This window comes from Camelina sativa, chromosome 12, assembly GCF_030686135.1.
Source record: "Camelina sativa cultivar CO46 ecotype springtype chromosome 12, ASM3068613v1".
In the NCBI taxonomy this organism is placed as follows: domain Eukaryota; kingdom Viridiplantae; phylum Streptophyta; class Magnoliopsida; order Brassicales; family Brassicaceae; genus Camelina; species Camelina sativa.
In genome coordinates, this window is record NC_141891.1 from 20,703,959 (window position 1) to 20,729,328 (window position 25,370).

The 25,370-nt window shown below is 34.3% G+C and overlaps 2 protein-coding genes across 4 annotated transcripts; one reads left to right on the forward strand and one right to left on the reverse strand.

Moving 5' to 3' along the window:
* Positions 1–10,380: 10,380 nt before the first annotated feature.
* Positions 10,381–11,511, forward strand: LOC104733700 (uncharacterized). Its single transcript, XM_010453260.3, has one exon. It carries the CDS (start codon positions 10,418–10,420, stop codon positions 11,483–11,485), a length of 1,068 nt encoding a protein of 355 aa, XP_010451562.1. The 5' UTR covers positions 10,381–10,417; the 3' UTR covers positions 11,486–11,511.
* A 1,133-nt stretch (positions 11,512–12,644) lies between these two features.
* On the reverse strand, positions 12,645–15,252 carry LOC104732341 (protein disulfide isomerase pTAC5, chloroplastic-like). 3 transcript variants are annotated; one of them, XR_015573777.1, is made up of 6 exons: positions 14,516–15,198; positions 14,195–14,290; positions 13,979–14,092; positions 13,272–13,514; positions 12,972–13,009; positions 12,645–12,880 (listed from the first exon to the last, which is right to left on the reverse strand). XR_015573777.1 is itself a non-coding variant. In XM_010451875.3 (6 exons), the coding sequence occupies exons 1-6, from the start codon at positions 15,110–15,112 to the stop codon at positions 12,785–12,787; spliced, it is 1,188 nt and encodes a 395-aa protein (XP_010450177.1). In that variant the 5' UTR covers positions 15,113–15,252; the 3' UTR covers positions 12,645–12,784. The 3 variants fall into 3 exon arrangements, 2 of the variants coding, with proteins under 2 accessions (XP_010450177.1, XP_087333614.1); XM_010451875.3 differs by having other exon boundaries at positions 13,272–13,518; positions 14,516–15,252; XM_087477488.1 differs by having other exon boundaries at positions 13,272–13,518; positions 14,470–15,243.
* Positions 15,253–25,370: the final 10,118 nt, after the last annotated feature.

Consider the following 25,370-nt stretch of genomic DNA (forward strand, 5'->3'; position numbering starts at 1 on the left):
GTCTACAAATTACACAAAGCCTTGTACGGACTAAAGCAAGCTCCAAGAGCCTGGTTCAGTAGAATTGAGGAATACTTCACCAAGGAGGGTTTTGAAAAATCAGAGAATGAGGAGACTCTGTTTCTCAAAACAAACAAGCAAGGTAACCTTTTGATTGTTAGTGTATATGTGGATGACTTAATATACACTGGAGATGATATCTCACTGATGAGAGAGTTCAAGTTGTCAATGGAAAAGGAGTTTGATATGACTGATCTTGGAAAAATGAGATATTTTTTGGGGTTAGAAGTGTTGCAGACAAGTCAAGGAATTCACGTTTCTCAGTCAAAGTATGCGTTGGAGATTCTGAAGCGTTTTGAGATGGAGAATTGTAATGCAGTCTTGAATCCTATGGTGCCTGGAAGCAAGATTGATTTGGATGAGAAGGGTGAGCGAGTTGATGAGACGTTCTACAAGCAGATTATAGGAAGCCTCATGTATATCACAACAACAAGGCCAGACCTGCAGTTTGCCGTGAGTTTACTAAGTCGATACATGGCAAGACCGACGACACTACATTTGCAGGCTGCTAAGAGAGTTCTAAGATACTTAAAGGGGACAATGGATTTTGGGATTTGGTATAAGAGAGGTGGAACCGGGAAGCTGTTGGTGTATACTGACAGTGATTTCGCAGGAGACATTGATAGCAGGAAGAGTACCTCAGGCTATGTGTTTCTTATGGACAATGCAGCTGTAGCATGGTTGTCAAAGAAGCAACCAATTGTCGCGTTATCTACCACGGAGGCAGAGTATGTTGCAGCTTCGACTTGTGCCTGTCAAGCTATTTGGTTCAAAAGAACTTTGAGAGAGTTGGGATATGAAGTAGAGGGAAGTAGCACTGTCATTCTTTGTGACAACACCTCAACAATTAAGCTGTCAAAGAATCCGGTTTTTCATGGAAGGTGCAAGCATATTGGAGTTCGTTTTCATTTCTTACGTGACTTGGTTAAAGATGGGGAGATACAATTGGAGCATTGTGGCACAGTAGAGCAAGTGGCGGATATCTTTAGAAAGCCTTTGAAGAGAGAGACGTTTGAAAGGTTGAGGGATCAGCTTGGGATTTGCTCAGCAACGGATAAGCTAAGCTGTGTTTCACCGAGCTTAGTTTAGGGAGGGTTTGTTGGAGCAAATTGTGCTTATCACATATTTGAGAGGATAGAAGAAGTTCTGATTTGATTTTATCTACATGATTTTGTATTATCTGTATTTTAGTTGTACATGTAGTTAGAGATAATTATGAGATCGATTATTACGGTCCAAGTTTTGTAAGGCTATATAAGCCATGTTTTGCTTATGAATGAATCAGAGTTTTCCAGCAATCTAAGCAAAGAGCTTTTACATTAACAGCTTGAACATCGTCGCCTTCGCTTCCAACCTTCAACGTCGTACTCTTCCTCTACTTCGTCACCGGCTCCGAAACCCTACAGTACTTCCTCCTCCGCTCCTCTCAAAATCCCCTTGAACAAATCGGAATCTCACAGTTTTACACTTTCCAAAAACCTAGATTTGTAGAGTATTGAAATCCAAACCAAAGAAAAAAATCCAATTTCACATATTCAATACTAGTTAACACAAGCGAGCTAAAAAGAGAAGAAGAAAGGATTCATTATTTAAAAAGAAACAACTAGAACTAGAGTTTATTATTATTAGCTCTCACTTATTAGATAGATAGATCTATCTCATACAAAAAAACTAAAAGGGAAATACTACTAATTTATTCAAAAGATCTTCTGGGCTTGGGCCTTTTCTTAGTTCTTCTTCTGGACATCTTCAGCTTCAACGGCTTCCTTCAGCTTCTTCTTCTCTTCTTCTTCGGCATCCTTGAGCTTCTTCTTCTGAATCACGTGATAGTAGTTCATACTTTCCATCTCTTTCTCGTCCACAGCATATATGAAACGTTTCTCCATCATTATGATTCTCCCAATCGTTTCATCATCATGGAGAAACTCAAAGAAAGAACCTTCTTCTATCCCCTTCTCAACAGATTTCTGTTTGCGGAATTCCAGATCATGCGGCCCAGGAAACAGAATCTGCAGAGAGCACTCTGCCAAATTCTTCCAGTGATCATACTTGATCAGATCATTGTGTTTGGGCAGATACAGATTCTGCAGGACTCCTTCAATGAAGAAGCTGGGAGGAGAATCGGTAGCAACAGGAACAACAATGTCAACTTCTTCTTCAATAGGGATGGCTTCAGCAGGAACAAGTTCTTCAGCAGAGGAGACAGCACCAACATCTTTGTGGGCTGAAGAACACTTCAAAGAAGAAATGTTCAGCTTCTTCATCATCATTGGGACCTGCTTAGACCCAAGTTTGCAGAAACTTGCTTCACCCTTCATCTTCATCTTCATTGAAGAGAAAACAGTAAATTTGATTACTGAAGAACCCATTTGAGTGAGAGAACAAGATGAACAAAATGTTAAGGAAGTAGATGAGCAACAAGTAAGGAAGAAGTTAGAGAATATAAAGACCTTAGGAGAATAAGATGAGCATACATCATCAATCGTCCTTTGCTTCTTTCTTTTGGTTGACTATGAGAGAAAATGGAAAGAAAGCAATTTAGGGAGAAGACAGACTTCAAAACTCACCATTTCCATTTCAATGTATGTATTGACAACAAGATAGTTTCTCCCCTGCCCCCCCGACCAAACCCACAGTTGCTTTTTGCAGACTTTGAAATCTGTAAGAATCCAGGGTGACAACATTGGTCTTGAATATGTTTTGTTGTGAATCACATATCATGCCATGAATTAAATCTCTCTACATAACTGTATCTACTCATCTAGTAGTCCTTATTTGAATATTACAAGACCCACGAAGCATTACAATTCCTTCTGTTATTGATATGAGTGCAGACTCAATCAATTACACAGTTTAAGTAATCAAATACGGTATAACATCTCATCACACAACAACTTGCTTAGTAAAAGTTTAACATTTGTGAACTGCTACCTACAGAATTTGATGTTTCATCCTTTGTGATCTTATGTCAGACTGTTAGAGCATGTATGATTGTGTGTTGTTGTTAAAGAGGTATAATTGTTATGGCAGATAAATATATTTCCAAATGTGGTGATCCTTTTCTCAAACACACAACGAAATGAAATGAAATGAAATTTGGTGATCATATAGCCTATAGCTAGCATAATTTCTTAGCGGTTATAAAGATTGATTACCTTGTAAATGACTAATGAGTATAACATATACGGTAATAATAATATACAGGGGTCACATTGGGTTAGGGGAATAAAAATTATCTGGAACAATATGAGACCTACAAGTTTCAGCTTGCTGACTAATATATATACTAACAAACGTTTTGATTCAATAAAAAAAAAAAAAAAAAAAAAGACGATCAAAATATACAACGTTTTGATATAAATGATGTGCTCATCAAAATATACAACGTTTTGATTCAAATGATGGATGTCTTGGGCTTTTTTTCCTTACTCTTCTATCATTTGTTTTATTTGACCACGAAAATACCTATTAAAAAAAAAATATCTTTCGTTTTTTTACTTGGCCAAAAATAAAATCTACTCATTCTTTCCAACCTCAGCAAATTGTGTCAGGACTTCCACCTCTTCAATTGAAAATTATACTAGATCACATGTTGAAGACGACAATGCCATATAAGACAATATGACATGTATACAAAACAAAATCTTAATGTTACCGTGCAAGAGACAACATCTAATATTGTACGGACAACGACGTCAACCTTCTAAATTTCTTTCCATATTTTTTTCTTTTCTTTATTTAAATTCAAATTTATTATGTCTCTGGTGCACAGTACTGTGCGCTACTTTAACCCATAACTTGTCTCTAAAATAAAAATATTTTGCTGAAACTAACAAAGAATTTCTCATGTATTGTGCCATTTTAATGCATTAGACCCTAAGTACTATGAATATTATTAATCTAAAAAGCAAAAATGATAATTTCATGTGAATCAAATGAAACCTACATTGAGTTAAATTGAACCGATATTTCGGTTTATCTAAGTCAATATATTTGACTTTTTGGTTTGAAGTAAATTGGAAACTCATTTCAAATCCGAAACTTTTGTGTTGAAATGATCGTTACCCATTATTCATTTTATTTTATTTTAATCATTCCCTTCCAATTAATAAAAGATTTGTGTTGAAACATCTGAAAGTTCGATTGAAACTTAACGTCGTGGTCAAAAACATAACCTTTTTTTTTTTTCCGCTTTGCTCTTTCGTGGTGACTCTAGTTTAGGCCATTCACGCACGCGGTCAATCGTATTTGATCAAAACAAACCATAAAAAATGAACCATATCAGAGAACCATTGTTTTTACTTTTTATTAAATCCACACATCGAACACACGTCAAACGTGCCACGTATCTACTATATTGGGTTGGGGTACTTGTAATTGTGTCAAAAATTTTCCCGCCAATTGCAAAAAACAATTGTGGCAGAATAAATTTAAATATGTTTAAAAAAAAAAATCAAATTTCAGGTACTTTGTAAATTGTTGTATTTGTTTTTTTTTGCTGAGGTTGACAATAATGTAAAATTTAAACATATCAATAGAATTTTTATTTTTTTCAGAAAATCCGTCACAACCTTAAAACTCAACTTTAATCATTTCACTTTTTCATTATAGTCAAGATTCAAAGATGGAAATAAAAACTGAACAAGTTTGTATCAAAGATGGTATCATTGTACTACGTACCGTGCAAAGCTTCATGAGAGTAAAAACTAAAAATTAACTTTTTAGTTGAAATAATGTCGGTTTTCCATGTGATAAAAAGTTTCTGAAATTTTTATAGAATTGAAGATAACCAAAAATAAAAATTAGATTTACTTGAATTCAAATACAAAAAGAGAAAGAAAAAAATAATGGAATAATCTTTCAATAATGAATAAAGCTTTTCGGTGAAAGATATCGTTAAAAGTTGTTTCTATAGTAATATTGTTCTTGTTAATATTTTTTCTTAGATGTCTTTATATCATGTTATGTATAATCTCTTTATAAAAGTTAATTCTAAAAGATGAAAGAGGTGAAGAACAAAAAAAAAAAAGGTTAATCTTCTTTTACTTTACTAGGATGTCGGCCCGTGCGTTACCGCACGGAAAAGTGAAAACTTGAAATGATTAACATTGTTAATATTATATTTCGAGTGAATTTTTTTTGGTAATTTTTAAATGTATAATATAAAAGTCATAAATAATGACTAAAATGAATTAACCAAATTAGTTAAATAAAATATTTGTTATATATGAAAATGAAAAATTGATTCAGTGACAATAAGAGAATAATATTAAAGATATATAAATTTAGGTTTACTGAATCATACTCAGATAATCAATTTTAAAAGATATTCACATAGAATAAAATTTGAATTCTTATTCTATCGAAATTTATAAAAAATAATAAGAGAATGAGGAAGAAAAAGCTTATAGCTGCAACTGCAACCAACCAAATTGACTAAAAATATAAATCTATGAAAAATTAGAAATCACCATTAATTACCTAAATTAATACTTGAAAGAGATGATCAATACAATTAGATGGAAAACGACATTAAACAAAAGTTAGATGAATGAATCAATAAATAAAACAATCCAAATTTTTTAACAAAGATGAGTGAATTAATGTCGATAATAAATTGAAAGAAAATAATACTCAGAATTTTTAAATTTAGAGGTATTAAACAATAGTTAAATAACAAAAAAACTCTTTTCAAGGTCCATAAATATAAATATATATATATATATAAAAACAAAGAGGTGTGAAACAAAAATGTGCAAAAACTAACAAATGTGAACATTGAAAGCTGGGAGTACGACGAAGAAACACAATTGTTGGATCAAAATATTGCAACTTTTAAGATCATTAACAAATCTAAACAGTTAGATGAGATAATAAAAATAATCTCATTTGTTATATTCAAATTTACCCCTAAATGTGAATTTGCTATAATATATAAACATATAAATCTATGATTTTATTTAGGTGTTGACTGGTTCTCCCGCAATCTCCCGCAAACGCAGCGTTTGCGGGAGATAGTGGTTGCTAGCGATTGGAACCAATCACACAAACCCCTTCCAATCGTTCCTAATCGCTCCCAACCGCTTCAAACCACTAAATTTCAAAAGCTGCTTCCCGCAAGCGTTTGCGGTTGCAGGCGATTGCGTTTGGAAATTTTTTTTTTTTTTTGTAAAAAACTTAAAAGAAACCAATGATAATTAATTTTTTTTTTGTTATATCTTCTATCTAACCATTTTACTCATTAACGATGAGAGAAAATGAAATACGTATACATTTGCAGAGATTATAAAATAAACAATTAGAAGAAAATAATATTTCAATTAACAATAACCCGGAAAACTTGATGTAAATTTAATGGCACATCGCACATAAGTTCAAAAAAATCTAAATAAATATAATATTTCATCAGAAATCTAAGAAAATAAGATTATTTGTGAAAAATATTAAAAAAAATCACTAGTGACTCTTCTCAACTCTCATTTGACCATTCCTACCGATGCAACTACTGACCCACGATCTAAGAGAAAAGAGAAAAGATCTACGATCTAAAGCATATGTTTTGTCATTTATCAAATTATTTGATTAAATTTTTGGTGAAAAACCAAATGCATAAAGAATAAGTATTTCAATATGAAATTTCTTTGTTTTTTTGAATAATTATTTTAGTATTTTTTCAATAAATTTTAATCATAAATCAAGTTTAATAAAATATTTTGTGTTTTTAAACATTTATATATTATATATCACATTTATTATGTTCCAACCGCTATTGCACCTACTGGTCAACCAGTCGTAAACCTCCCGCAAACACACCAATTTTAAGCTGCTTAACCAGTCGTTCAAAACGCTTAATAACGCTTGAAACCGCAATCGCCCGCTTCCGCAATCTCCCGCAACCGCAACCGCAACTGCAGCGTTTGAACCAGTCAGACTTTTATTAACTTGTAAGTTTAAAAAATACTTAGAAAACAATAAATTCGAAACTTGTTTTTGTATTCCATAAAAGTTTATATATAATAAACAAAGAGGTGTAAAATATAAAGGTGGAAAACATAGAGGGGTGAAAAAAATGTGAAAAAATTATTAGGTGCGATTTTTGAAGATAGGGTTATGACGAAAAGATGCAAAAATTATAAAATAAAGATGTGTAAAACAAAAATGTGTTAAACAAAAAGATGCAAAAACTAACAAGTGCAAATATTGAAATCAAGGGGTACGACGAAGAAACACAATTGTTAGATCAAAACACTGCAACTTTATATAAATAAAGAGGTGTAAAACAAAAGGGTGTGAAAACTAACGGGTGCCAACATAGAAAGCTAGAGGTGCAACGAAGAAACACAATTGTTGGACTGAAACTTTGCAACTTTTGATATCATTAACAAAGAGTGAGATCATTAATCGTACTCAAACAACAAAACTCTTTCAAAGTCCATAAAAATCTGTATATATATATATATAAACAAAGAGTGTGAAAACAAAGAGGTGTGAAACAAAAAGGTGTGAAAACTAACAAGTGCAACCATTGAAAGCTAGGGGTACAACGAATAAATACAATTTTTGGATCAAAACATTGCAACTTTATATAAACCAAGAGGTGTAAAACAAAAGGGTGTGAAAACTAACAGGTGCCAATATGGAAAGCTGGGGGTGCAACGAAGAAATACAATTGTTGGACAAAAACTTTGCAAATTTGAGATCATTAACAAAGGATGAGATCATTAATAATACTAAAAGAACAAAAACTCTTTTCAAAGTCCATAAAAATCTGTATATATATATATAAACAAAGAGTGTGAAAACAAAAAGGTGTGAAACAAAAAGGTGCGAAAACTAACAAGTGCAACCATTGAAAGCTAGGGGTATAACGAAGAAACACAATTGTTGGATCAAAACATTGCAACTTTATATAAACAAAGAGGTGTAAAACAAAAAGGTGTGAAAACTAATGGGTGCCAACATGGAAAGCTGGGGGTGCAACGAAGAAACAAAATTGTTGGACCAAAACTTTGCAACTTTGAGATCATTAACAAAGGGTGAGATCATTAATAATACTCAAAGAACAACAAACTCTTTTCAAAGTCCATAAAAATCTGTATATATATAAAAACAAAGAGTGTGAAAACAAAGAGGTGTGAAACAAAAAGGTGCGAAAACTAACAAGTGCAACCATTGAAAGCTAGGGGTACAACGAAGAAACACAATTGTTGGATCAAAATATTGCAACTTTATATAAACAAAGAGGTGTAAAACAAAAGGGTGTGAAAACTAAAGGGTGCCAACATGAAAAGCTGGGGGTGCAACGAAGAAACACAATTGGTGGAGAAAAACTTTGCAACTTTGAGATCATTAACAAAGGGTGAGATCATTAATAATACTCAAAGAGCAAAAACTCTTTTCAAAGTCCATAAAAATATGTATATATATAAAAACAAAGAGTGTGAAAACAAAAAGGTGTGAAACAAAAAGGTGTGAAAACTAACAAGTGCAACCATTGATAGCTAGGAGTACAACGAAGAAACACAATTGTTGGATCAAAACATTGCAACTTTATATAAACAAAGAAGTGTAAAACAAAAGGGTGTGAAAACTAACATTAACAAAGTGTGAGATCATTATTAATACTCAAAGAACAAAAACTCTTTTCAAAGTCCATAAAAATCTGTATATATATAAATACAAAGAGTGTGAAAACAAAGAGGTGTGAAATAAAAAGGTGCGAAAACTAACAAGTGTAATCATTGAAAGCTAGGGGTACAACGAAGAAACACAGTTGTTGGATCAAAACATTGCAACTTTATATAAACACAGAGGTGTAAAACAAAAGGGTGTGAAAACTAACGGGTGCCAACATGAAAAGCTGGGGGTGCAACGAAGAAACACAATTGGTGGACAAAAACTTTGCAACTTTGAGATCATTAACAAAGGGTGAGATCATTAATAATACCCAAAGAGCAAATTTTTTTTCAAAGTCCATAAAAATATATATATGTGCGATTTTTAAAAGATGGGGGCACGACGAAGAAACACGATTATTGGAAGAAGGAAAACTTGCAATTATTGGGATCATTAATAATTTTAAACCGTTAGATGAGATAATAGAAACAATTTTATCCGTTAGATTAAAGTTGACCTTATTTAGTACTCAGAAAACAATTTTTCGAAACTTGTTTATGTAGTCAAGAAAAGTTTATATATAATAAACAAAGAGGTGTAAGACATAGAGGTGTGAAATGTAAAGGTGTAAAAATTAATAGATGTGAAACATGGAGGTACAACAAAGAGGTGTAACACATAGAGGTGTAAAATAAAAAGGTGTAAAAATTAATGGATGTAATTTTTGAAACCAAGAGGTACAACAAAGAGATGCAAAAATTTAAAGGTGTGATTTTTGAAAGATGGGGGTGTGACGAAAAGACACGATTAATAATTTTAAACCGTTGAATTAAAAGTGGAACTAATTTCATCCATTGGATTAAAAGTTGACACAAAAAAATGGGTTTGCTATTATATATAGATTAAAACTTTAAAAGTCATGGCTTATTCATGTAAACTTGGATTTAAAATTTTATGACAAATATAACCTCCTAGTAATGTATTTGGGCTTTTTTGTTTCATGTACTTGAACTTTTAATTTTATTTTGTGTTGTTATATTGGGTCATTATAATTACTCTAATAACAAATAAAAGATTTTTTTAATGCATAGTTGTAACTTGTAAGTTCATATAAAAATCTATACTTATATGAACTTTTTCCCAACAGATGCAAATGGTTCAGGATGGTGGGACTGTGACTTGGAAGGTGTTGATTCCGAAGAAGTGGGACACAGTGAAGTGTGGGAAGGAGTTGGCTCAACAACATTCGGAGATATAGTTGATTGGCACTAACGAGTAACAACAGTCAACAGGGTCGGTCCATGTCTTTTTTATATCACACCTATACTAATTAGTAATTACTATGGTGTCTGTGAAATTGATTCGGTTTGTGTAAACAAATAGATTTGTTTTGGCTTGCTTATGGTAAAAACGTTAATTACCCAAAGATTTTATATAATGTTTCTTAATTGGAGAGCTTAACTTTTTATGCTCTAGGACATTTCCAAGATGTTTGGAAACTTAATGAGAGAATTTGGAAACTCAATAAGAATTTTTGGTATGGTGGAAGAACCCACTCCAGAAAAGGACTTGTGTAGTAAATGTAAATAACTCACAAAGACCGTAATTAATATATTGGAGATGGGAAACTTGGTGAGCAAGTTATGAATGGTGTTTTAGGTTGAGAAGATCACCAATTCTTCAATTAGGGGTTTTTTTTTTTTCTCTTCTATCTTGCTTCCCGTTAAGAAGAACATTATTCATGTCTTTGCTTCTCAATCAGCCATCGAAGCTCTGCTTTCGGAAACCTTTGTTGGTGAGATCCTCTCCTCATCTTTCTGATGGCTTCTCATCTTTGTCGTTGCCAATTTATTCTCATTCTTGTGCCTTGATCTGCGCTGACCCATGCGGAGGTAATCGCGGATTTGCCACGACTAGGAGGTCTGGTGGTTTCCTTCGAACCATTTCTTCTTTGAAAGAGAGCGAAGAGGTAAGTGAGAACGATAATAAGGTTATCCTGTGGATGGAAAAGGAAATGGGAACGATAGGATCATCCTGTGGATGGCTACCTACTTTGAAGGACGGCGTGTTGCGTCTCCGAGAAATGAATATAAACAGTGAAACAGATCCGAAACGCATTATGCTTCCTCCTCTTGTAACTCTGCCTCATTGCCAAACCCAATATGTCACCAACGTGGCCATGTCTTCTTCTTCTCCTCAAGAAGAGGACTGTGTTGTGGCTGTCAAGTTCCTGGGACCTCAGCTCAGCTTCTGCAGACCGGCTCGAAGCAACTCCGAGTGGGTCAACATCAGAATGACAGACCCATGCTTCTTCTCCTCCCCTGTCATGTATTCCAAGAAGGATGACATGTTTCGCATAGCCGGCTCTGGAGGCCACCTCGTCGGATCATGGGATCTCCACAACCCTAGCAACAACCCCAAGTTGCAGAGCTTGCGGTTTCAAAACCTTCCCAAGCTGTCCGAGACAAAACGAGACCTTTTGGATTCGTGCTACACAACCGAACACCTGGTGGAGTCAGTTACTACCACTGAAACTTTCATCGTTAAGTCGTACAAGAAGACCGCAGAGATCATCAAAGGTGTTCCGAGAAAGAAAACAGAAGCAATAATGGTGTTCAAGTTAGACGAACAAGGAAACGCTGTTTACACTCCAAGCCTCGTAGATCAAAGCATTTACCTCACCAACACTGAAGCTTTCTGTGTCCCTTTGAGCACCTCTCTCTGCTTTGGTCGACCTAACTTCGTCAGAATCTTTGATGTCGACGAACAAAGAATTTTCAAGCTGGCTAAACAAAAGTGGGATTGTTAGAGATATCAGTCTGGTATTGGGATTGAGTCTAGAGGCATTGGTTCAAAAGGTGTTCTTTGTGTTGTTCCTTTAGAATGTACTCTTTCCATGAAGGATCATAAGACCTTGGAATATCTTTTACAATTTGTCCCTAGGTTCCTAGCTAAAGGACACATAGTGCCAGACTAAATTTAATCAGTATCAAAGTTTTAACCATTCAGAACTGAATTCAACAAAATAATGCTACATATTAGTCTTTTGAATTATAACCAAACGAAATAGATTATGGAGGGTGGAATGGTATTGGTAGCCATATCAAATTAGTAAGTAAAATGAAATCATACTGCTACCTTGGAGTTAATAATGAGATATCAGTTTTGAGATGAAAATACTAAATCTAGCTGATCAAAAGTGGGAATTGATAATTTATGATTGATTGCTTCCCTGGAGTAAATTGAACGAAAGGGTCAGTAGAAAGAATAAGGTCTTAGCAGGTTTGTTCAGCAAATCAAGAGACATTTCAGAATATTCATGTTCCCTAAAATCTCAAACAAGATACATAGTATTTACCCCCATTACCAATTTTCTTATAGACTCATATTAAACACTTCAGATTCCGAACAAAAAAAAGCTCACTAGCAATAGAAACATCATCTTAGCTAAGTAATTGAAGAGCTTGCGGTTTCAAAACCTTCCCAAGCTGTCCGAGACCAAAACGAGACCTTTTAAATTAGTGCTACACAAGCGAACACTTGGTTGGGTCAATAACCACCGGTGAAACTTTCGTGGTTAAGTTGTACAGGAAGACCGCAGAGATCATCAAAAGTATTCCGAGAAAGAAAACAGAAGCAATAATGGTGTTCATGCTAGACGAAGAAGAAGGAAACGCTGTTTACACTCTAAGACATCGGAGATCAAAGCATTTTCCTCACAAATTCTGAAGTTTTCTGTTTCCCTTTGAGCTCCACTTTCTTGATGCGAGAACCTAACAAGGTCGTACTCTTCGATGTCAACTATGCAAAAGTGGGATTGTTAGAGTCACTATTCCATCTCAAAAAGTAGTTTGAAATCGAGTTAGTCTAGAGTCTAGAGTCTGTCTTCTCTTTTGAACCTTTGAAACATCTAATCTGTTTTTATATAATCTCTACGAGACTCATATATATAATCTTGCATAAACTTATATCAAACCTATCTTCTTTGAAAGTAATGCAAATATCATACTTCTGATATACAGAAGAAGTTGTACATTCGTATTCATAAACATACATATGATTCTATCATTCAAATAAATGTGTCTGTGTATTAAAACATAAACCTTGATTATATGTTTTTATTGCCGTCACAGACATCGCAAATTGTATAGCCAAGACCTTCACAGTACGGACACTTCGTATCTTCACCAACCCACTCCATAAACTACAGCATTGGAGAAGAGGTTCTCTGCTTTAGGCTACTTGATAATATACACATACACATAATCAAAGAAGGGTTGTTTTGATTTACTCACCTGCGGCTCAATGTTTGGTTCACCAGTTCCATCGCACTCTACACAAGAACCAAAATCCACATCAAGTCTCTATTTGGCATAATCAAACACTGTACTAGACAACTCTGCGCGTGAAGTGTTACTTAGAATATCGATTATGTTAAACCGAGATGCCACATTGGATGAAACAACCTTTGCCATAAGGTTGGTTTCTATTAGCAGTCTTAGTTGGCTAAATAATAATCCTAGGCTCCTAGCCTTCTATCTTAACTATCAAAGAACCGATGATTTTCACTTAACCTGGGTCGAGAAGGGATTTACCTAGACACATCAATCGACCCTCCCCTCGACAAGTGATGCACCTCGTTTTGGTGTTTGTAGATGTACTTCTGTCTACCGGTTTGTTCCTGCCAATGAGCCTGGAGGAATCTTCCCATCTGTTTTCTCCAAGAAGAAAAACCCGATTTTTAGTAACGTCAACCTCTCTGTCACTTTGGTCTTTTATGATTGATTGCTTCTTCTCAGGGACTTGTGTCACTGACGTAAATACTGCTCCGTTACCAGCTTCCTTGATCAAGGGAGATGAGAGAAAGGTTCAGCAGAAAGAATAGATCTTAACAGGTTAAGTAATCTAACAGTTAAATTCAGAATATTCATGTTCCCTAAATATCTCAAACAAGATAATGTAGTATTTTCCCCTTTGCTTAATTGTTTATAAGACTCATAGTAGACAATTCAGATTTGGAACAAATCTCACTAGCAACAAAGACATCATTTGAAGGACAGTGCTAATCTAAGAAGGTAAAACAAAACGGTCAGGCAACAAGTTGTGAGGCCAAAGCGTACAATAAGAGTCCATATTCGGTTATAAGAATAGACCGCATAACTACTGTGAAGGATTGCTACAAAGCTATAAGTAATTGGGACAATTATGACTGGTATATACTCGGGATAACTTAGATAAGTGTGGTAGAAACGAGCTATGATCTATAGAACAAGTAAGAAGGAAACTTCTTCAGTTTTTTTACCTTTTGCTTAATTGTATTTGCTTCATCCTTATCTGTCTCTGTATCCTCATCCATGAACAACTTCTGAAGGAGCTCTTCTGTCATTACCCCATCCTCACGTACGCCAAGCGATGCCTTTTGAAGCAAAACATGGACCGTGCCAAAAAATCAAAACCTCACTCGGAACACACGATAGAATCAACCTGAGCTAAATGCAAAAAAAAAAAAAAAACATACTTGCCAAGTCTTAACAGCACTTGCAGTCCCACTTGAGAAGCTGGAAAACTCCATATCCTCTTCACCCGAATAGAATCCTAATTTTAACAGAGCTTCCTATATCACACGGAGCAAAACAAACCATCAAAAAGAAACATTCTCCAAACACTTAAAACTCAAATCTCAAATCATCACTTAACTATTTCAAATCGCTTAACTAATTCAAATCATCAGCCTAATCTCTCAATCTAAGCTAACTCCAGTGACGATAGAACTAGATTGACAGCTTTACTCGCCTTTGTTCTAAAACTGAGACAACAATTTTTGTGTGTGCAAGCAGACCTGCAAAGCTTGAACATCGTCGCCTTCGCTTCCAACCTTCAACGTCCTCCTCTTCTTCTTCATCTTCACCGGCTCCGGAACCCTAACTTTCTCCTCGGAAATAATCACTCGCTTTTCTTCTTCTTCCACTTCCACTTCTTCTTCCTCAACCACAAGTTCTCTCGTATTCTCCAATACCATCGGCGTGGCGCTTAATCCAATCTCAGAGATCCGATTCTTCTCCTTCAAAACCTGAATCAAAGCAGCGATATTCGAAATCGTGTCCGGAACAGAACTCCCCAATTGCGAATTCCGTGACTCTAGGGATTGGATTTTGAGCTGGAGATCCGAAATCTCTCGTAGAAGAGATTCACGCTCGCGTATCCATCTCTGTTCCTCTCGAATCCAACGTTGCTCCTCGCGAATCCATCTCTGCTCTTCCCGGAGCCACCGGACCTCTTCGAGGTCGTGGCCGGAGGGGTTTTGAGTGGAGAAGCAAATTATTGAAGAAGGAAGAGAGAGAAAGAGAGGGGAGCATCGAAAAGGTAGAGAACGAGTGGTGCTACTACGAGATCGTAGTGGAATCGGGAGAGAAAGAGGTAGAGAAGAAGAAGCCATTAGAGAGTGAGAGTGAGAGAGAGAGAGAGAACAGAGAGGATAGAGTAATACAGGTGGCGGGAAGATAATTTCCGTCTTTTATTATTATTTTAATCCTTTTCTCCAAGTATCTCTCTTGTGTATTTGTGTATAAAAAGCCCTTTTATTTTTTCGGTTGTAATTATAAGTAACGTGTTTAGTTTTCTAATTGGAATCAAACCGTTGAATTTACTGTTCGAAATTTAGAATCAAACTTGGGTCCTGATTGGCACAAGACTTTTAAAACTTTAAAATAAATAAAATACTTGACAGTTAATAATTTGCCAATCAGACTTTTATGACTTTTATTTATTTTAAAGTCTTGTAAGCCACTTTTTTTTTTCTCTTCGTTGTTTTCTCAGAATTTTTTTAAAGCCTCAAATTCAGGTTTTAAAATGACTTTAAAATTAAACAAATAGAAAAACTTTTAATTTTTTCCTTTCCTTTATATTTAAAATCTCTCCACAAGTTTATATATATATTTTACATATTTTCTTTTTATAAATTAATTATTCTTATTTTTTTCTCTTTCTTTTAAAATCCATTTTAATAATAATTATTTTTATTTTCATTATCATTATTAATATCATCATTTCAATATATTTTAATAATAAGGCCCTGATTGGTAACAGCTGTTACTTGTGGCTGTAGATGCTTTGACTGTAACGACTTTGCTGTAGAGACTTTTGCTGTAGAAACTTTAACTGTTAAAACTTTAATGGTTGTTGTTTTTATTGTATGTTTTCATAAATATAAATTATGCTAAAAATAAATTTATGTGGCAACATAATAAATTTTATTTAAAAAATAATAATACAAAAATGAATAGATAAATATTTTTAACAAATTAAAAAAATATAAAGATATGACATAATTGATTATGTGTTATAATTGTTTTTGATGCAAAAATAATTATGAAAAATGGATCTCAAAATAACAGAAATAAAAAATCTATTTTTAATGAATTATAATATATTTGTGATAAATTATACATAGATTGAAAATGAATGTTTTAATCATCATGAATAATAAGAAAGAGAAAAATAACAACAGTTTTATTATTATTTATTTTTTTACAGCAAAAAAAGTCTCATATTTGTAACTTTAAAATTTTGTACGTACAAACTAAAAAAAAGTGGGCAGTTAGACTTTTAAGACTTTTAAAAATAATAAAACAGTAAAAGCATGATTGGTAAAATTTTGGCTTTTAAGACTTTAAATTAATTTTAAAGTCTTAAAAGTCTCTCCCAATCAGAGCCTAAAAGTAACAACTATAGCTTTAAAAATGTTTGTTACCAATCAAATTTTAACAGCTAAAGTTTCTACAGTCAAAGCATCTAAAGCTAAATTCTCTACAGCTAAAATTTTAAAGTTAAAGTCTTTACAGCCATAAGTAACAACCGTTACCAATCAGAGCCTTGATAAAAAAAGCCGCACTACGTGACCAAATATTTTAAGGAGATTTACTCAGATGTACTCCAAATTAGTTAATATTACCAGAACCAACAAATCTTTTTTTTTATTATTAGGATATTTCGGGTATTTTCAAAATACCCAACGTGCTCTTGTTTTAGGTTAAAGGAAAAAACGTAATTATAAAACTATTATTGCCACGTCGGTCCTGTTCGTAACCGTGTCGCCGGCGACACCTTTCAGCGACTCGAATATAACGTTGTTTTTAATGAGTTTTGAAATGAGCGACACGTAACGTAAAAGAAACAGTGAAAAATAAATGATTTTTCAGTCGCCGCGTCGGTTAAAACGATCGCCGGAAATTTCAGCGACTCTTTCTTCGGAGCTAGCGACAATAAATCCCAACTTCAGCGACTATTTATTTCTGATCAATCATGATTTTGCCTGTGTTTGCGTCATTTTTTCCGGTCGCTGCAGCTGTTTTAGCGTCACTCTTCCGAACAGGGCCGTCATACGTCACATCAGAAATCGCTGACATGTATTAAATAACTCAGCCGTAACGCGTTATAGAGGTAATGACGGCTGAGTTATGGTATATATGTTGGGGCTGATTTATGGAAAAAACATTTGAGTAAGAGCAGACGGCTGACTTAGAGCATAACTCAGCCAAGCTTTACGGCTGACTTAATGAAATCTGGCTGAGTTATGCTATAAGTTTTCTTTGGAACCTTTGGAGTTAGGTTTTAGTTGAAGTAGTGGAATCGGTCTCTAGTTCTTCTCTTGTAAGGACGTCACCAGTTTTATGTATGTAAGTGGCTGAAAATGGGTCAACGAGTGTCCACATGTAAGAACAGTTGATCTTGCGTGGTTTGTCTTCGTCGATATCAAAGTTTTTTCTTTGACCCTAGGGTTTTGTGCTCTCTCTATCTGGCTGGTGAGGTACTATGGGAGTTGTATTTGTGTCTCTAGTCGCCTTGGTATCTTGCTTCCTCCCTCTCGGTTTGCTTCTGGTTTGGCTTTGATGTGAGGTCTATCCGACTTTATTGGTGCTTCTGACGTTAATGGTTCTATAGCGAAGCTTTGTGAGAGTCTCTCTTGCCATTGTGCAAGGGCTTAGGTTTCAGTTTTTTAGATTTGTGTCTTTGTGTTTGATTGGAATGTGTCTCCTTGTTTCTTGGGGCTTGTTTCCCTCTTTTGGGCTAAAGATCGCGGAGACATTCAGTAGTCCGTCGCCTAATGACCGTTATGACATTCAGTTGTCGTCACTTCTTGTAATTTTAACTTGTATCTTTCTTTGGGTATATTAATAAAATTCAGACAACAAAAAAACAATATTTTTTTTTTGTCAACCATTGGGCCACAACTGGCCGGCCCATTAGCCAAATTCCTACATTCATAGGAAGCGGGATTCGATCCATGGTGTGATGATGCCTTCTACAAATAGACTTACCTCCTGCCACTACACTAAGGTCACTTCACAAAAACAATACTTTTTATAATAAACAAATGTTATATTTTAATTTTACAAAAAAATTGTTAATATACACTCATATATAATTTTTTTATTTGTTGATTTAAACTCACACATAATAGTTCAAATTGATACTATTATTTTGTAAAAGATTATCTATATTCTTATTATAAAACCTATGAACTTCAATCTAAAGATGATCTAAATTCTTTTTATTTTTCTTTGGTTCGAAATTATGCTTACCTTGGATTGGCTCAATTATCTTTAGATTAATCCAGGGGGGATAGCAACTCGGGAGGTCTAATACATGGTCAAGATGGCCCAACCTAGAGCATTTCGTCGCACCTGACAGTTGTGATGATGTGAATTGACTATTCTCGACGAATGGCTTCATCGATATTGATGATGATCAGTTCGACACTTCTTTTGAATCTGATCAATCTGAATGTTTGGAGAATGAAGTAAATAATACGCTAAATCAAGACAAGAAGTCAGAAAGTCTTGAGGAAGGCAAAGCAAGCCATGTTAAGATTATGATTGATGAAGAAAGGGAACTAGTTGCTGTACCAACTTATGCTAGTAGTGAAGGGCTCTAGCAAGCTATAGATAGCCTATAGAACATGCTAATGGAGATGTTTTCGATACCATCCGATGGTGAGCCGGTGTTTGTACTCCCTGTTTGGAAAAAGTCGAAGGACCGATGCAAGAATGAAGTGATTCACTAACAGTGATACTCAACATGTCCAAAGCAGAAATGAACGAGATATCCGAAGGTCAAGCCGCCTATGAAGAATTTATGGCCGGAGGAGGAGAAATGGAATTCGATGAAGAAATGGATGGTTTTAACGATGGTGTTGGGAAACAATATCGAAGAGGTGCCAATGGAGGACATGTTTCTCAGCATTAATGCTTAAAGAATTCCGCCTGAGCAAGACTCGACGAATATCAAAAGATTTAATGGAGGGAAGGAGAACCAATTAGTCCGAGTATCATTAAAATATCACCCGATAACTCGCAGTCGATAATGTCTGGGATGCATCTGAACCAGAACGCATCGACGAACACTTAGTGGGTTGAAATTATTCTGAAGTCCATCCCCTCACCGATAACCGAGACAATGATTGAAGGAGAAGAAACATACCAAGCGATGGTACCAACCATGTGTGAAGGTGAGACCTCAAATCAAAAGTATCTGATTTCTATTTGGAGCTAGCAATGATCGAGAAGGTGATGATGAATGAAGAAGAAGAGATCAAGTGGGATTCGTTGATGCTGGAGCAAGAGTTGAGCAAAGACGCTTCAATTTACCGATTGAAAAAAATGTGGAAGGTCAACCAAAATATCCGCTAATGGAAATGATGGATGAGGTGGTGGCTGCCGCAAACTCAAGGAGAAAATGGTGCAAACTGAAGATGAACAAGGTTTGAGATAACAAGAATCAAAGCTGCAGAACCACACCCCATCGAAATTGGACATGGAGTCTCTTGCAAATCCGAACTTAAGTGAGAAAATCAGTGGGAGCTTACATGAGCTCGCGAATAAAGAAAGTACAACTTCGTGATGAATCTAGTCGAATGGGTGGCGGTGAGCAATCAAGTGGGGCTGGGAAATCAAAGACCATGGCGACGACACCGAAATGCGTCAATGAAGGGCTGTCGTACTACTTATGATTGAGAGTATGTGAGTGCCCCATTTGTTAGAAACCTTAAACCCCATGATCCATGTAATCACGTGAAGTATGTACGCTTTTAACTCTTTTTGGCTAAGTGTGTAATCGGCTAAGTGTAAAGAATTTTGGTATAAATAGACTAAGGAAAAGAAATGTAAAATAGTGCTTGTATGTACTTAGAACTGTACTTAAGGTCCTGAGAGAACTCCAGAGGTAAGCGTGCTTGAGCTGGAGTAGTGTCAAGATGGATGACATTCCGGGAAGTGATTTTTGGAACTATGCAAGTGAGGACAAAACATAGGAAAATATTATGTGGTGATTTGTGGGGTCGGTAGCAAACTGGTCGTCAAATATTGGTAGACTCACGGGCCAGGAGTGGACGTGGGGTCCATTTAGAAAGGTGGGCCCATGTATTAGGAGTAGACATGGGATCCATTAAGAAATGACGGTCGGGACGTTACAAGTGGTATCAGAGGCGAACCCAGATGAGTGTAGAGTCGGGTGGACTCACACTGTCAAGGGGTGACGGTCTTGGTTCGCAATGAAGACGTTGCGATCTGTTAGCAGGGTGAATTATGACACCCTTGTTTCAGGGACATGTGAAGAGGATTAAAAGAATTGATTTAGCCACCTATGTCACCAAAGTACACTTATCTTTTCGGTCAAATATCTTGAGAGAACTCCAAACTTAAGCGTGTTTGAGCTAGGATAGTTTCAGGGTTGGTGACCTTCCGGGAAGTGAATGTTGGAACTGTGCGAGTGATGACCAAACACAAAAAAAGATTATGTGGTGAATTTTAGAATTGGTAAAGAAGTCATTAAAATCTCTCGAACGTAACAAACATGCTGTCAAATATAAATGGACCCACGGGCAAAGAGTAGATATGGGTCCTACTGAATCCATGTATTGAAAATGAACATGAGACCCACTAAAAATGACGATCAGAGCTTTAAATATTGCTTTTCGATCTGTTCTTATTGCACAATTTGATGACTTGGTTTATGGCGCTACATGGACGTGTCCTAATTTTTGTATTGTGTTTTATTAATTGATGAATTAACCAGAGTCTTTAATTTATTTTGCAACAATATTAATACACTTAGACTCATATAGTTCATATAAAATACACATTTTACTAAACTTAATTATTATTTTATTAGAATGGCACTGAACATGGATTACAAAGCTAGATTACATGTAAGCTAATATATTTGTATAGATAGTCAAAAATATTGTTATATGTGATACCAAGGTTTGAATTAGAAATTTTGTTAAGCGTATTATTTTGATAATATTATGAAATGTATTATTCTAATTTTATATTATTATAGGGGTGTCGATCGACACCAATATTTTCTGGTTCCACCGGTTTTGATTTCTGATCACCGGTTTAGTGCGGTTTGGTTGATGAAAAACCTAGGGCTTTGTTTATAAGGCCAAAAAATCGAAGCTATTGAGAGGATAGCCAATTTTGTCGTTTTTTCCAAAGAGTTAGAAAGAAGAGAGAAAGTTCAGAGAGAGTTATGTGAATTCCTGGTGGTTTCTAAAGTTTTATGTGTCGTTTCTGGAGAATTCTAGCCTTGGAGTGGTGATCTAGAGTGGTGGTCGGTTGTGAAGCTTGTTGTGGTGCTTTGCTCCGTCGTGGTTGAGTCAGATCTTCCTGTTTTAAAGGTGAGTGCATGACCATGACTTATCTAAACTAAGATTTTTTTTTCTGTGATTATGTGACTTGTTTGATTGTTTCCCTTCCTTGTTTTGTGTGATTTGTGGCTCCTATGGCTTGTGATGGCCTCTGGGAGAGTCTTGGCCGCATTGGAGGCGGTGGAAGGCGGAGATCACACCTTCAGCTTGAAGAGAACGATGTTGCGGGGTCGATGTCAGCCGACACTAAGAGAGTGTCGGTTGAAACCAAGACGTGACGGCAAGAGGGCTTTGGCGAGTGTCGGTAAACACCATGTGGAGGTGTCGGTCAAAACCAGGTGACTAGTGCTGGTCGCCACCCTATGGTGTCAGTCGACACCATCCTTTAGCAGACAGCTGAATGCTTGTTCTTTTCATGGTTTGATTTATGATTGTTGTTTGATGCATGCATAGATCTTATTCCTTGTGAGTATAGCATAGTAGATGAGAGAATTGCCTCACTGAGTATTTGTGATAATACTCATGCATCTCAATTGTTGTTTGTGATGTAGGTAAAGACAAAGTGTGATTATGGAATCAAGAGGATGAAGAGGAGGATGTTCTAGTGGCTCGTTGATCTGTTGTCTGACTTTTGTTAGGTTGCTAAAGTGGGTTATTATAATGATATTAAGACGGTGATTTATTGCCTCTTGTTATTATTTAATTGATGGTTATTTGTTTGTTGGTTTGTTCATTTTTATTGGATTGTTGTTGGATGATTGTTAGTTTAATATTTTGGTATCTCCGTTGTTGGTATTGGTTGCTGTTAGGTTATTACTGAGTATGGGATTAATGTACTATTTTAATACTAGTTTTGCTTATGTACTTTTTTGTTAATTTTAGTGATTTAATATATCATATACCGGAGAACAATTTTTTAATACAATATTAATTAAGTCAGTTTGATTTCACATACTTTATATTGGTGTTGTTAAAATAGTAAAATGATGATTTAATCTATATTGAAGTATCATATTAATGATAGTTTATTTTTTAGTATTATCAATTCAATCATGTCATGTCAAATAACCGGTCATATAATATAATTCGTTTGTGTTATTTTAAAATTTTAATATACTTAAATATTCATATTTTTAAACTTTTATTAAGTTTAGATATATCAGTTATAAATTATAAACTTTTTAAAATTTTATAATTTACTAAATACGGTAAATTTACTATATATGTATGTTGAACACACACTTTTTATATTAATTAAGTAATATATATTCGTTTAAAAAATAGTTAATCCCAATATATGGAAAAATATATATTTTATTAATTTTATGTATTATATGATGATTCACTACATTTAAAATTTAAAATCATGAAGAGATGATAGGAGAATAACATTTTTTAATTTGTAATAAATCTTCTAAATATCTATATTAATTGTAGAAAATTATATATATGTGGATATTTAAAATATTTTTAATTGTATTTGGTTCTAAGAATAGTAAAGAGAGTTAACTAAACTTGTTTGAATATGAATATAATATTTAATGATAAATATTACCAAAAACATATTTTTGAGCAAAAAGTGCTGAAATATACTAAATTCAGGTAGACGCAAGCACACAGACGATAAAGCAGTATAAGCTACTACTGTAGTTAATTAATGAGTTGTTTTTTGGAGATGAATATAATTATTTTCAATAATAGAGTAGGTCGAATCTTGTTTGCTTCATCATATATATCACCAAAAAGTCCTAGACAGTGACTTACCAAGAAAAACAACTTTCATTTTTAATAATGCTACACTTGACCTTAATAATATTCCAGAAACATACCGAAAGTCTTCCCAAGATACGGAGTGAAGTCATTATTGTTTATACAAAGCTATATATATAGAAAAAAAAAAGTTATTCCCAGATTCAACAATGATATTGGGTTGCGTCAAAGAAAGTTGATAAAGGTACCAATTTGGAAAACGTTATGAATCATACAACAAAAGAACATAACAATGGAAGTTACTTTTACTAGAATGCATGAATGAAAAAAAGCACACTCAACATAAAAATCACTCAGATGTTTTTTAAACCTGAACCCTTGAAATTTCTCGTGGATGATCATATCGATTTTGTTCGCCATTTCAGTAGTGCAAGATTATTCTTCCCAATCATAAACTTCTCCTTTGCGGAAGTAGATACTGCGATCCAAGTTTGTTCCATGATATTTCGGTCTTGTTGATGTCCAAATTGCTCATGCTCAGTGAGCTCAAGTCCAAGATCTTCTCAACAGATCCGCTATGTATGTCTTCTTGAGTAAAACGACAACCCAAGAAGTCGCTTTATCATACAAATTCAAGGAACCTTACAAATTAGTGAATAGATATGAATAAGCATGCTAAATTGCTACCCTATCACTAGGAATGACGAAGATAAGAACGAAATATAAACGAATCAAAAGAAAATTTTATCGAAAAAACAAACGTCATAAAAAATTAACTTAAAAACAGGATAGTCTTCTGTCCACTGCTAGAGTTATATATTTATAATTAGTACCATAGCAATGGATGATATTGGAGTCATTATCACACTTGTATTATTTTAGCATCTCCTCATTAGCTTTTCCTTTTAGACCAGGTACTAGGAATTATTTTCACAGCAACATGGAAACAATCATGAAAACCAGTAACTACTGAAATAATGTTACTTTCGTTTGCAATATACGTCAAAATTTGAATCTTATATTCTGTTTCATCCATTCAACTAGTTGAAATGCATAATTGTATAATATATTTTAACTTGAAAAATTAAAAAATAACTGAATTTATTTTTTTAAATATATATATATATATATATAATAAATATTTACTATGTCAAAAAATGAATAATGAAAAATGAAAAATAATTTAATTATATTTTTCTATTTTAATTGATTAAAATTTTCAATATTTAATGTGATTAAAGAGGGAAAAAAATCCTAGAATTCACAATTCATATAATGGAACAAGTTAGGATAGACGATGGGTTAAATGGAAAGTGTTAAACCATAAGGTGAGAAAGCGTTTTAAATGCATCTTGATATGTTTTTGACTGAACCGTGATCAAATTTCGTTACAACGTATGACTATATATTATTTGAACCACTGAGTTTTGCACTTGATTGTGCTTGTCTTGGTATGAGATCCCATGCTGCTAGCATGCAACATTCCGGTATCATGGTCGATTTCATTGATGCTACAAAGTTATATAACACAACCACTTTTCGATGATGCCACTGCCACCATTATCTATTATAATCAAAATATGCAAATAAAACAGTTATGTTAACCCTTTTTTTTCATCAACAACATTCGATACCAAAAATTGAATTCCGTTGATGACACAACAACGATACAACCACAAACTTCTAAACTACAAATCCTGACATAACAAAATAATATAGTCGCTGTGAAAAGTCAATGTTGGAGGATAACTCCGGTGAATAATGCTAAGAATCCTGCGATGGTGGCTGGTGATTCAGTAAACTGATGTTTAGACAACGACGACGAAGGATAAATTTTACTTTTTCATTTTAATTATTTTTCACTTTTTCCATTTTTTTTTTCAACCTGTTTCATCGGATCAAAAATTAAATTTAGGTCAAATTCCAACAAAAAATGGTATTTTGCAGTTTAATAAAATGTGTTTACCGGTTTACTGATGGTTTCATCTGGGTTGATTAGAGATGTAGGATTTTGGATTTAAAAAACTATGTGTAGTTTTATAAAGATTAAACTTTTTGTTGTGTTTTTTGAAGAGACAAAAAGTTTGAGTAGGAATGCTGAGAAAGCAATTAGTACAGGGTGGAATAATGGGGCAATCCTTGGATTAATCATAAATTAGTACTCCCTCCGTTTCAAAATATATGATGTTTTAAGCAAAGCACGTAGATTAAGAAGATTTTACTTTAACAAGTTCAACTAGTCAGAAACAATACTGCATAATATAAAATACTAAACTAATCTAAAAGTTGTATTGAAATTTGAAAACATCCTATATTATGAAACAACAAATTTCTC